Source organism: Mixophyes fleayi, chromosome 1 (genome assembly GCF_038048845.1).
Source record: "Mixophyes fleayi isolate aMixFle1 chromosome 1, aMixFle1.hap1, whole genome shotgun sequence".
NCBI lineage: Eukaryota > Metazoa > Chordata > Amphibia > Anura > Limnodynastidae > Mixophyes > Mixophyes fleayi.
This window is the reverse complement of record NC_134402.1, coordinates 60,171,925-60,186,761: the sequence shown is the minus strand read 5'-3', so window position 1 is coordinate 60,186,761 and position 14,837 is coordinate 60,171,925. Positions and strand designations below refer to the sequence as shown.

Sequence of the window (14,837 nt, the reverse complement as noted above, 5' to 3'; positions counted from 1 at the left end):
TATATAATTTCCAAAAAACAGTTTTGTGTAAATGCTAATTGAGTTGCTATCAGGGAAACATAAGGGAAATGCAAGTGTGGACATGTGCAACTCTGCATAGGCTTCTGCGTACTTTCGGGACATTTTGTATCCAATTGATTTACATGGACGTATGGTCAACTCTGCATCAGGCCTATAATGTGTTGTGGAAGCAGTTTAAGGAAATCTAGATTGTCTCTCATACAGAGTAGTTGCAAAACACATTGTTTTTGGGGAAACAGTAATGCTGATAGCATTGGTGTCATTCAGTTTCATCACTTCCTTAATAATATTGAGACCTCTCAATGAGTACAATAAAATGGCATTGCATTATCATGTTACTGTAATATTTCATTAAAATTAGTGTGTTCTGTCAAATCTAAATTGTTCAGCATTAGAAAGACTTTTTTTGCTGCAGAATATTTGACAAATTTATGTACCTAATATTTACAGCGCCCTACGCTTTACTTTTTAGGAGCAAATTTCCAACCCAATGTATTTTTGGCTTTCTGAGAGATTAGCATCTCATCGTATGTGAAAGAACAAAATTGAGCATCAATAATAAGATGTAAGTAATCAGCCATTTTGTTGTAGTTATTTTACGGCAAGTAGTTTTCTTACTATATATTCTGGACATGTACTGAAATATATTTACAAATAATAGTATTTTATGCTAATTGGCTTTAAAGTTATAACACCCACATTCAATCAAAATTAGTTATCTTTATAAGAAAAAAATGAACAACCAAAAACAGCATCCATAGATTTTTTGTTTAAAGGGTTTACATATAAGGAATCATTTGAGGATTAGGTTATACAATATTTGATATAATATTTGACTTTGCTATTTGTACTGTAATTACATTCTATTACACAGTTAAGGTTATCTAGCTCATAGGTATATTAGGATCTTGACTGACAGATGCACAAACCACGGTAGGTTGAGTAGTAAATCAGATAAATATTTAATGGTAAAATTGACATGATTTATCTGGGAATCCATAAATTCCCTCTAGGGAGATTCTGATCTTCTATATGCTGTTATAATTTTCTCATTCTAGCCTCAGGCAGTAAATCTTACATTATAATTGAAATAAGCAGATTTATTTTATTAGCAAATTCCACTCAGCACATTAAACTGTTTTTCAAGTATTTTTGTCAGTTAAACAGAAAAAATTTGATCTTATATATTCTGTATTAAACTCAGGGGGGAAAAAAAATCCTAAAGCTTCCATTTATGCGATCATAATCAGTGTTACATACTTACAGCTCTGTACGTCGCTGAATGTCACCGATATGGACTACTTCACTTTTTATACAGTATTAGAGTAGAGTTTTTATCCAATGAAATTAAAATATAAACTTATTATGCACCTATTGGTGTTTATATTTATATTTTGCAATTAAATTGAAAAAGAACAAATTCATATCCCTATGTTAATAATACATTGTTTTGTTATCATACTTGTCTACTGTCCCGGAATGTCTGGGAGGTTTATGAATTTCGGGGGCGAATCTCCCGAATACATGAAAGAGCAGGCACTCTCCTGGATCCCCGGTGAGGGCGGGTCTTAATGACAAAATTCACAAATCACGACGGGTGGGCTATGGTGACGCAATAGTGTCCCACATTAGCCAGCTGTCCTCCATTCCGGTTAACAAGTATTATTTAATTGTACTGAGTAACCATGGCTAGTGGATAACACATGGAGAATAGCATGTTTATTTCACTTTATGTTAGCATGTTTTTTATGATTCATCAACTCATAACATTTATCATCTTTCAGTACAACTATGGGTGGAGCACATTCGGTTTGAAAGTTTAGCGCAATCTGTCGACTCCCACAAATATGCTGGAATGTGGCGCATCAACTTTGTCCTCTACATTGATTGTAACTGGTATTCAACTTATGACAGATGTTCACCTAAATGAAACATGTTCCATCTGTAAATTGGTTTTCAGAATATACAATACATTACCACCCGATTTACAGAAGATCATCATGTCAGTCCCCATTCACCGGAAGCTGGGATTGTATGAAATGCCTGTTTATCCCTTTAATGAGTATGAATACATGCATCTTTGATGGAGTTTAATTCTACTTTAGGCAGAGTGTAAAGCACACTGTGCATTTATAAAATCAGCTGATGTTGGTGATTTAGTGTGCAAGGTTTAATATATAAATCACATGGGTGTTTTCCAAGTCCTTAACTGTACAAACTTAAATGAGTGTACAGTAAGCATAGTTTATTATTTTTGACATTTTGTGTAAGTTTTATTAATTTGAAATTTCTATTTTGTGTATATTAATTTTATTATACTTTTATCAGAATTTCCATGCCTATATTTTTATTTGGGGTTTTCAGTAATGAAATGTGTTTCTGTCTGATGACTTTTTATGTAGAATATATTTATATTTTGTAAATATTACGGTCCCTCTTAGAAGTTGTGTCAGTAACAGATTATTTTACAGTACAGATACCATGACTTCCTTTCATTTATATAAAACATAGAATATTTTTGAGCTAATGAGTAACTAACTGCAGATTTATTTGAGGCAAGTTAAAGTTCATAAGCATATTTTTTATAACAATATTCTGTTTAAAATTGAGTTTAATGAAAAACAATCATTTATCATTCAGGTAAACATTTATTAAAGTTTAACCTTAGCATAGTGATTTTATGTCTTGCAATACGTACAGGGTGATACCTGCCCAGTGACTTCAAGTGCACTTAATTCTTTAATTATTCTGCTTTATGTTGACATGTTTGTTCTTGTCTAAAGTGGGAAGTCTCTATCAAAACCAGCCAGATGTAAACATAATTAGGAGGCACGAACCATCTAAAAGTTACTGAATAGTTTTTCAACATTAGATTATATAAAATGTGTTTGCTTTATAAAAACTCCAGATGCACCTCATTACCTAGAACAGTGTCAAGAAAAATGTCTTTGTACTATACTTGCCACTTTTTGGATCCCCTCTCCAGGAGATCCCAAAGGGTAGGGCCAAAATTCAACACGCAACGGGACCATGATGATGTGCATCTCGTTATAGGACATGACCAGCTATACTCCACCCTGCTCCACTTTGTAAAAAGGAAATGCAGGATCTGGGAAGGTTGCCTACCTTCTTGCGAGACCGTGTGCACTTCTGAATTTTGGGAGTCTCCTCGTCTTCAGGGAGAGTAGGCTAGTATGCTTTGTACATTAACTCCGCTATCAGATGTTCTTACTGTGCTAGTTGCTTTAATAGTACCGAACACAGCACATTATTTATCCTGCAGCTGGACTTGTGTAAGTTGTATCATGCTCATAGCTGTCAACCTGAAGTCAGTCTTGGAGGCCAAAATCCATATTGTTTCATTTCTGAATTTGTCCTTACTGCATACAGACAACAAATGAATTTCTCATTATTAAAGGAAGTTTTTCTGATGTCAAATTCTGACTAGATAAAATTGTTTCAAGGTGGTTTCTTGGACAGATTCTTAAGTTAGAAACATCGAGATCTCAAAATCAATAGCTTAATATGAGCAAAGCTAAACAGGAAAGACCTTGTTTAAGTTTGTTCTAACGTAAATGTCTCCATTGTAAACGTTTTTCAATTCAAGCGGTGAATCCGAACTTTGAACGCAACCTTCGCACTTCAACACACTGTTCAAATTTTACTTTTTTTAAAAAAATAAAAAAAAATACTGTGAAATATATATCCATTTAAATGTGGACAGGCTGGAAAAGGAATCAGTTTATTATAACATATTTTATATATTTTCAATATTTCAAAGACCAAAAGACTGATCTTGTCGTTCCTCCCTGTATCGACTTGGCTAGCTCATGCATCTCTAACTGCCTTATCAAGGCAGGCTGGCTTGTTAGTTAATATTAAAACTACTGTACTTTGGATCTGTTGGTGCCAGCAAATTGTGTCATCCAAATTTTTGAGGCCTGAAACAAATGGAGCTAACACATTTGGGGCATGACTTAACAAATGAGTTTGTAGCTATGGACTACCAGGGCATTGGACAATCTTTTCCTTTCTATGCACCATGAAACGTTGGAAGGTATGGTGGTGGAAAAGGATGAGTCTCCTTAGATTTGTTATGGTGTTCAGTAGATATAAAAAAAAGAAAAATAAATGTAAATAAATTCACAGGATTTCATTTATGAACCGAACCTAATGTACAGCACAAAAAGCATTGGTTTCTTACAGTCTATATCAACGTGCAGGCCTACCTTATGTTCTCAAGAGATGCCTCCACAAACTAGAAAGTGCCAAGGTTTGTGAGAAGGTTGAAAAGTCGGAAGAAGAGGTGCACTGTGCAAAACATCTAATCAAACTTTTCAGTTATTCTCCTAAAATACTGCTCAATTTATGTTTTAAATTAATCATACGAGTGAGCGGACATGAGGTCAGCCTTTATAACATATGTCACATTTGTGTCTTTTAAGCATTTGTTTTTAACATTGGGCTAAATAAGCATAGAAATGTGTTTTCTTGACAATGGGCAATTTTAAAGATTTGAAATAAATCCATTAAGGATCCATTTAGGATGAGACCTGGAGGTAAATGTATCAAGCTGAAAGTTTTCCAGCGGGTTTGAAAAGTGGAGATGTTGCCTATAGCAACCAATCAGATTCTAGCTGTCATTTTGTAGAATGTACTAAATAAATGATAGCTAGAATCTGATTGGTTTTTCATACCCACCAGAAAACTCTTAGCTTGATACATTTACCCCCTGATCTTCACCAGGTCACAGCTGCTACAAAAATCAAGTCCTGTGGAGTGTAAATGGCTGTATGCCCTTCTGAACAGCAAATAACAAAGGCTTACTGGTGTGCCTAGTCCATGCTGTGAAAGGAATGTCTTTGCTCTGCACAACTCCTTCTATTAATCAGTGTAGACTTCACCTCCACAAACACCATCCTGCCCTGCAAGGATTTTTGCACTGTGCCTCTGTCATTTTGTACTTTGCAAATGATTCCTATAAAATGAGAAATGTTTTAAAAAAAACTTTTTGGCCCTACAATTGTGTCTTGAATGAAGTTTATACTTCTGTGTCTCTTGATCTCTGCTATATCTGATTTTGAATTCAGTTATCATCTGTGGCATCTCACAGTACATTATACACTTTCTAAGTAGTCTATTAAGTAACATGCTACAGATATTACACACATTGCACTATTTACAATAAGTAATATCTAGCAGTGCACACTGAGATTCATTTGCTTTAGATACATCATAGCAGGATCATAAAATGATAATAATTTCACTAACATTTTATTAACATTGAAGGGAACATGCTGTCTAATTGTATAAATAGTGCTAAACTTTTTAGTAGGGGTAACTACCAACATGATGTCGGGTCAAATGGCATCTATGTCTCTGGAGGTCATCCTATTATCGAAAATGATCTTGGAAATAATTAATAATTTTAATTCACCATCTAAATATCCATGTTAAATGATTTTAAAAGAAGACACAATTTAATTTTAACCAAATCACTATAATGTAAATATTTTATTTGACTGTGTGGAGTGCAGAACACTATGGCCCCTTACAAATCTACAATAATAATAATAATAATAATAGTTATAATATTATGATGGAAGGTGCAATCTGAATGTCACCCTTGATTCTCATTGCGTTGCAAATATTCATATGCAATGAGAAGAACATGAGTGAAACACAGACATATGTACATAAGGAAGCAGATTAGAAAAAGCTTCAACCACTTGTAATACTATATAACATTTCCACCAGTATGAAGCGTGGCTTAATTCAGCTAATTGTTCTATTAATACGATTGCCATAGAGTTCACTTATAAAGAGCCATACGAGTGGTACCATGTTGTGCCTCATATTCCATTATTGTCTCTTGTTATTATCAGAACTGTTTTAAGGGCCTTGGATCTAGAGGGGTCATATTGCACATGATTTGTATGAAGGCAGCACTTTTTTTTATGAAATTACATTTTCTGCTTTGATTATTAGCAGAAAAGGAACCAAATTAATAGATTTGAACATAATCTTATTTGTTAAGCAGATATGATAGCTATAGCATTCAAACTGTCATTCGTTACACCTTGCATAATAAGATGTGGGTATTATGCTTTCCAACAACAGCTCAATGGTTCCTTCTTTCCCCAGTAATTAATAATCTTGGTTGACATAACTATCCCCGTGCTTTTTGTGTTTTTTACGACACTGGTTTCAAGTGAATTTACTGACTGCATTGTCATGAATTGTGGTTCAGTCCACAGAAGAGCTGCCTGTGTGTAGGGGATGAATGTACTTTAAGAAGTAAACCTAAAATCACGGTGCTGGCAGCTAGCTTCCCGGGAATGAGCCACTTGGCTGGGGTAGCAATCAGAGTTACACTTCATCCAGCCAAGCTGCTTAGCCTGGGGGGACTGCAAGTGAGATACAAGCTGAAGTCAAAGGATTGGAGAAGGTAGAATAGTGGTGAACAAAGCCAAGGTCAAAGGATTGGAGAAGATAGAATAGGAAGTACAGTCAAACAAAACTATTCTTCAAATCACAAGCAGAGAAGTCCAAAACAAAACATTGTTCCTGCAAAGCTTTTCTTGAGAGCTGAGGAACCTACAAAGACTACAAATAAGTGAGATAAATGATCTGATTGACGTTTTCACTGAAAGGCTGATTGCAGAGTAAAGAAAGCTGTGCAGTAATCCAGGTGAGGTGAAGGCTAGATTGCTGTTCTTAGCAGAGTGCTGATTACAGTGTTTGTAGCTGCCATTGAGAACTGTTATCTGACAGTTGTCTTCTGGACCTAGTGCTGAATCCTCACACCTACACAGTGAAATAGTTACAGTGATACTACCAATAAGATATCCATGCAAAGCATTTTATATATTCACATACGTTATTCATTGTAGAATTTAATTTTTGTTTATTATATTGTTATGATGCTCCACTTTAGAATTTTCTTATAAACTAGCTAGTGACTAAATTCTATCCAAATGCAGTGGGAAAAAAAAGAGGAGAAGCAAAGGATTAAATGTAGTCATAACCATAGCCATATTCAGTTTTTACACTTTATACATTATCAATGTGTTTGCTGTTATTTCTCCTTTACTGGTACCGTATATTTCTATATCTGTTTACTATGTGTATGCTGTTAGCAAATTTATGATACAACAGACTTGGGACAATTTCATAAAAAATTACTTAGTAAATGTGATTTAGTGAGGCCTTGGGCATGACCCCATAAAAATTACCCCTGATTACACCATAAATATGTAACCATTTAGTTATACCTGTATCATGTTTATTTTTACATTAGTCTATTAAAGTATTGCCTATAGAATTTTCAACATTTACCTCATTCTGCATTTGGCCGCAAAATTTGTACAGCGGAATCTGCTTAATGTTTTCTCAGTCAACCACACGACACAGCAAGATGAATGAGCACTGTTGTCCCAGTCCTGTTCTATCAATTCTGCAAAATGTAAATTTGCAAATACAGTGCAGAATTGCATTTAACGGCAAAGCAAATACATACCATGAAAATTATGTCTCCAGCTCTTCATACCTCTATAATAAGCTGGTTTGTGCATCATTTTAATATTAATATTGTATATTACAAAATGCTTTCCATTATGTTACTGACTAAGGTATTGGTTGTATGTAACTGTTATGTACTGTAAATTAAACTAACGTTCAAGTGTGTTCTTTGAATTTGAATTCCCTTTATTTTCGTAATATATCTCTCCTTATAGTGACATTCCTTTTTGTCTTACAGCATTTACTATTAAATATTTATCGTTTTTAATTTTTTCTGAAATTGCACATAATTAAATTTTTATGAGAATAGTGTGATTATTTAACTTTATGTTTGGAATACAATTACTACACAACCCAATACGAATGTTAGTCTTGCCTTTAAGTGATTAAAAGCTATTCAATGCCTTCTAATCCCTGAAAACAAATCCATGTAAAGTGATCTGAATTACCTGGAGAACTGAAAAATTCTGAATCCATATTTTGGAAAGAAAAACATAAAAGTTTTAATGTCTCTTGAGGTACATTGCTAATGAGTCAGCTATAGGAAAAGTACAATGCTAGCCGATGTGTTGCATAAGCTTGCTGTGAGTTTGCAAGATGTAATTTCATAAAGCACTGAATTCTAATTATATATATATAAATATATTATTTATTTATTTTACAAGTATTACAATATGTGATACATTTGTTTATATCCTTTTTTGTATCTAGCAAAAAAAGCCATCATGCAGCTTTGAATAAATTGGTAGTTAAGTATATGTTTAAAGCAATACCTGTCTAAGGTTGAAGCAGAACAAGGGAGGTCTTCAAGATAAAACTGCTGTATACATTATCCTACTGGCATTACTACCTGTAAAACATGGGATTACTGCTGAGTTAAATAATGGAGACTCACAATATCAATATGTTATTTTTCTCACCTGCAGTGCATCTGCCGAATTCCTCCTATTGGATAGGGCAAACTAGACTAACATTTTGGCCACAAATTCATGCCCTTAACTAGAAAAATAGGTGTATTTGCAACTAGGAATGCAATGTCACAAAAGAGCATTAGCCCTCTGTAAAATTAAACACCTGATTGGATAGTCACAGCATTGACCACCTTAACAACCTTTCCAGACATCACTGTTTATCTTTAAAGAGTAAGGTATGAGGGAGCTGAATATGGGCATTGGCTGGTCTATTGGTCAGGAGCACTGGTTAGTTAGGTACATACCATACCCAATATAGACATGCTCTTAAAGTATTTTTAAATAGGTCACACATGAGTATGGGAGAGATATTGATGCGCACTTTTTGGGGTCATTGGCTTGCAGCATTGACAGCAGGCTGAACCTTGAGTAAAGCATTTTTCTTTAAATTGTTTGCATTGATTGTATGTGTTGAGGCACTGAGATAAAATATGAGATTTGCTCTTTGTTGAGGAAATTTCAAAGTAAGTAAAATTTGTTTTCATGTTACTATTTGTATAATGTATTGTTTTTTATTTGCCATTATATATCTTGTTTTTACTTTTTGTTAGACTTATTGAAGTCTAACAAAATCTGGAAATAATATTACAGCAATATGCTCCAAATAATCACTTTTCTAATATCTGTGCTAAAAAAACAAATTTCACTATAGCGTGGCAAGGATCATATTGGTTTTTAAATCATTGAAATGTCTGAATGTTACTAGTTATACAACGACTTATTGTACCATGAGGGAGTATGTGTGGGGCCTGTACTTAAATGATTAATCATATTAATTCTAATTATTGGTGGTGCACGTTAGTTGATTGATTTCAATAATGTTATATACGTATATTTAAATATTTTTTTCATTTGGTTTGTCTCCTTAGGATCCCCACAGAAACTAGTATCTACAAAACAAGACTGTGAAGAAGTAAAGCAAGAAAACATATTAGACAAAGGTAGTGGAAGTAGAACATCATGTAATGAACTATCGACATCTAGCTGTGATAGCCAATCTGACGCTAGCACCCCTCAAGAAAACACATCCATGCTTCAACAGTCAAGCGCTCTTCAACCCAATACTTTGACTTTGGATCGTCCGTCAAAGAAGAGTCATGTCCAGTGGGTTCCACCACCAGATAAACGAAGAAACAGTGAACTCTTTGAAACACTTGTTAGCAAGTCTAGGGATAATAACCTTTCTAAAAGGAAAGTCTACGAGAAGCCAAGTGTGGAAGAAGAAATGAAAAAATGTATACAAGAGTTTAAAAAAATTCAAATCCCAGATTATTTTCCGGAGAAAAAACGTCCATGGCAGATGGAATTATTAGAAAAATATGATTTATAGAACTATTCTCTTTAGTAGTGAATTGTGCGTGCTTTGTGTGTACCTCTACTGAACTTCTTTATCTTCACAACATACTCTATATAGATATCATTACAATTATGTGCATCTTTGCACATGAGTTTTATGAATCCTCGTTTTGCTTATGTGACATTTTTAAAATGATTTAAATTATAATATTGAAACTGTCAATTTGTCCTGCAAAATAATTCTAGGGACAAGCAGTAAATGGAAACAAATGCATGTCTTCAAGAGATCCACTTCTACAGTTAGAATTTCTTCAGATACCCTTTCACTTCTGTATTTATAATATAAATTTTATGATAAGAAATAAAACAATAGTTACAGTCTGAGCTTCAGAAGTAGAGTCTGTCAGAAATATCTGGAATAACATTGTAGATGCAGTAAAATATTTAGATTGCATGATCACAGCCTTAGAAATTAAACACAAGTGACGTTGACGTTTGCTATGGTAATCATTATTTCTTTATTAGACGTTAGTCTATAGCAGTGATGGGCAAACTGCGGCCCGCGGGCCAGATCCGGCCCACTTAGAGAGTCTATCCGGCCCGCCAATATTTTAAAAAATTTCATTAAAATATGCATAAAATTATTAGGGCCGACCCTGTGTGTCAGAACCTTCCTTTTTATGCCTTCCCAGCTATTTCCTCCATTACACTTCATCCTCCTTCCTAAAAGGACACTTCGTATGTCAAGTACTGAAACAACTGCCCGCCCCCTAATGGCTGAAAGTCATGCAAGAAGAGATGGGCTGGGCCATATACTAAGGCGGATTTCGATTGGCTGCTGTGTTGTCAGTTAGTGGCTCACCAGAAAGACGGATCTGCAACAACCTGCTGAAATAAGTGCTGTGTCTGTACGATCGCTGCACTTATAGAGGTAACACTGCTATATAACACCCTCCTGTCCCATTCAAAACATTTGTATTATATATTTCGATATTTGAGTTTTTTAATAAATTATATTGGCCCGCCTAAAGTTTTTCTTTTTTATTTGGCCGGCTCCTGAAAAAGTTTGCCCATCACTGGTCTATAGTATGGAAGCTTTCAATCCGCATTGCCATCATATCTTCAATTTGGGAACTGATTTTTATTGGGACTGATTTATTTTTAGATTTGATAATTGTGTGAGAGCATTGTAAATGTAACTTTCATTCTAACATTTGTACGTCAAGTTCTAGTGATTGCCAAGACTACAAATACTGTGTAAAATAGAAAATAATCACACTACAGTTTTATAACTACATCATTGTTTTTTTGGGTAGTTTGATATTAAATTAATTATGATCAAAGCATTAATAAACAGCACTGAGACATATGATCTTTTTTTATATAGTTTCTTAACACTAAATACCTGTAAGAGCATTTAAAAAGATCAAAGGATTGCCAAAATATAGCACTGTTAACATTACACATGTATATTTGTCGAATTATACATTTAAATTAGATTTAAACATAAGAACAAAACTTAATAAAAAGTAAATGAAGCATTTTTGTCATTATTATGAAAATATGTTAAATTATAATAATTACAGCAATGATAAACTTCATTGATATGTACATTTTTATTTATCTTTATTTTAAATTATTGTTGCTCTATATATGCTGTGTTTGAACATTTGTGTATTCTAGCAAGACATAGCCCACTATTTCTACTAGTTACAGCTAAGGTGATTTTCTTTTTTTTTTCTGTTAAAAGATTATGTGCTTGCTATCAGAAGACAGGGCTTGGATTGCCACATTGCCGGATGAATCCAATCATCTTCAAAATAGCTCCAATTACAAGCTTGATTGAATAAAGCTATTAAATATCTTGGTGAATCTGGTTTTCTAAATCACGTGTGTAAAAAAAGAAACAAGAACCACATTATAACCTTATGTTTTCAAACCAGTTTGTATTACTGTGCTTTGCTGATGGTTGATTTGGGCTGTATGCACGTGAGGATCCTGCTTGGAAATGTTTACACACAAAAAAGCAATTGTGGTATAGTAGCTCAAATTGTAAGTGTAAATACAGTTTATGTATTACTTCTATCTCTATGTTATTATACCAGTATTTGAAAAAGTTTGGGTCAAAAAACTACACAAAGTATGTATAAAGTATATTTGAATATGCAGTTGTGTGCATGCTTGTTTGTGTATGTGCATGCTTGCCTGTGAATGTACATGTGTGTGGTTGTCTGTGTATGTGCATGTTTGTGCTCGTCTGTGTATGTGCATGTGTGTGCTTGTCTGTGTATGTGCATGTGTGTGCTCATCTGTGTATGTGCATGTGCAGGGCCTGATCAACCACTAGGCTGACCAGGCTGCAGCCTGGGGTGCTGGGTCCCGGGGGGCGCGGCACTGTGGGTATTTTTTTTTTATTTATTTTTTTAAAAAATATTTTTTGAAACAATTTTTTTTTTTGTTTAATTTTTTTTTTTTCTTCATTCATTTTTTTTTCCGGGGTGGGGGAGGGGGGGGGGACATCGCCGTGGGGGGTCGCCGCGGGGGGGTGGAGGGCTCGACGTTTAAAAGCATTGGTGGTCAGTGGTTAGCAACACACAGCCAATCGCCAGGCTGCCTGTTGCTGTGCAGCAGACAGGAAGCAGGACGTCTTCACTTCCTATCTGCTGATCTGAGGAGAGGAGCGACGCTGGCACAACTACAGGTAAGTAAAGGGGGGAACTGCCCTGCATATCTATAGGGAGGGGGGGAACTGCCCTGCATATCTATAGGGAGGGGGGAGAACTGCCCTGCATATCTATAGGGAGGGGGGGGAACTGCCCTGCATATCTATAGGGAGGGGGGGACTGCCCTGCATATCTATAGGGAGGGGGGGGGACTGCCCTTCATATCTATAGGGAGGGGGGGGGAACTGCCCTGCATATCTATAGGGAGGAGGGGGGGAACTGCCCTGCATATCTATAGGGAGGGGGGGAACTGCCCTTCATATCTATAGGGAGGGGGGGGAACTGCCCTGCATATCTATAGGGAGGGGGGGGGAACTGCCCTGCATATCTATAGGGAGGGCGGAACTGCCCTGCATATCTATAGGGAGGGGGAGAACTGCCCTGCATATCTATAGGGAGGGAGAGGGGGGACTGTCATGCATATGTATAGGGAGGGAGAGGGGGACTGTCATACAAATCTATAGGGTGGGAGGGGGGGCTGCCATGAAAATCTATAGGGAGGTAGAGAGGTTGATATGTATGAAGGAGGGCAGAGGAGGGGGGCTGATATATGTGACTGGGGGACTTTTGATGTGATGGGGGGGATAGCTAGCTAGCAGAGTGGAGGTAAGGAAAATAGCTGCAAGGGTGATGGATGCAGGGTGGGAGGTAAAGAAAATGGCTGCAGCAGGGGTTAAGGTAAATGGCTGTGGGGGGGGGTTGTGGTTAAGGAAAATGGCTGCAGGGGGTATTTAAAAAATAGAGCAGCTTTGGGGGGCAGAATCTCATGATTGCGTGGTGGTCACATGGGTGGTCTCAGCAATCACTAGAATACTAAATATTAGTGAGATGGGGCTGGTAGAGGTTTGTATTTGATTGACAACAAATATTCAGATATTGCTTATATATGCCTGTCCAATGGGATACTTTTAGCTGGCCATAATGGAGTGTTTTGTTTTAACTAAAGGGCCTAATCATTCAGGGTTTGCATTATAATACATTTTTGCATTTTCAAAAAAGGACGCCAACTTTCCAGAAGCCAGCGAGAGGATAACAAAGTTGCAAGAGAGAAGAGCAAGGACAGGTAAGAGACAATGGCACAATCTGTCTAAATTTGAATGCTGGAGAATACACCTGAACATTCATATTCAGGAGTGTTCCTATACACCTATATATTCGGAGGAGGGAGGGGGGGGGGGGGGGGGCGCTGCGGCCGTATTAGCCTAGGGCGGCCAGAACCCTTAATCAGGCCCTGTGCATGTGTATGCTCATCTGTGCATGTGTGTGCTCGTCTGTGTCTGTGCATGTGTGTGCTCGTCTGTGTCTGTGCATTTGTCTTTTTTCTGGTAGCCACTTTTTATAAATGTGCAAGAGGCTTTCTTATTTTCATCAACAACCAATTATTAGACTGTGTTTTTAGCCATTATGAGTGTGGTATTAACAGGTTTGAAAGAAAATTTGCAAAGAAAGCCTACCCAGAGCCAAATCATCCATTAGGCTTTTGCCAAAATCTAAGCCTGTAGAGAGGTTTACATCTATCGAACTGTTGGGCTTGTTGTTTTTATTGTGCCCCATAGAGATAATGCTTGTTCACATGTGTACCTGGAAAATAGATGACACTTTTTCACCACCCTGTTGCATAACAGGACCTGCCTAAACATCCCTTATAATGCTTCAAAGAAGTGAGCATGAATCACCCAGCTCTTTCCCATGGAGGAAGGAGGGAGACCACACAGAACTACTCTCTATTTTATTACCCGCCAAGCTTAACCCATAGCCCCAATCCTTATTGACAGCTGTGGCTGTGGGTAAAGCTCAATGGTGCATAAAGCAGAGGATAAGAGCTGGGGCCAATAGAGCATAATGCGGAGACAAGGACCTATGGCATAAAGCAGGAAGGAACTGTGGACTGCAGGTGATTCAAATGTGCAATAAAAATGTTACTGTCTTTTGTATGTGTGCCTTAAAGCGGACAACTCAATTGCCCACAACTACACACAGTTATTTGAACAGCAAATCTGGCAGGAGGAGAAAAGTTTAGTAATAGTGACCTAGCTGATGTGTTCCTGCAGATGGAGATAGAGTATGATTTGAAGGTGTTCCTTACCATTAATATACACAAAGGACTTTACATGTGGAATTGTTTGGTGTTTGGTATCGCTTCTGCGCCTGCCCTTTGACAATGAGTCATGGACCAAGTGTTACAAGGGGTCCTTGGTACCCAATGCTATCTGGATAACATTATTGTGACAGGCTCGTCTGACACAGAACACCTTCAAAACCTGAAGCTGGTGTTGCAGCGGCTTGAACATTATGGGCTCAGAGT

The 14,837-nt window shown here is 36.5% G+C and overlaps 1 protein-coding gene across 1 annotated transcript in view; it reads left to right on the top strand.

The window, feature by feature from the left end:
- Positions 1-11,418, top strand: part of KCTD8 (potassium channel tetramerization domain containing 8) — a 113,617-nt gene extending 102,199 nt beyond the window's left edge. Inside the window, exon 2 of the mRNA XM_075195148.1 lies at positions 9,383-11,418. Within this exon, the coding sequence (XP_075051249.1) occupies positions 9,383-9,843 (461 nt within the window). The 3' untranslated portion in view covers positions 9,844-11,418. The remainder of the gene's footprint in view (positions 1-9,382) is intronic.
- The last annotated feature ends 3,419 nt before the right edge of the window (positions 11,419-14,837 follow it).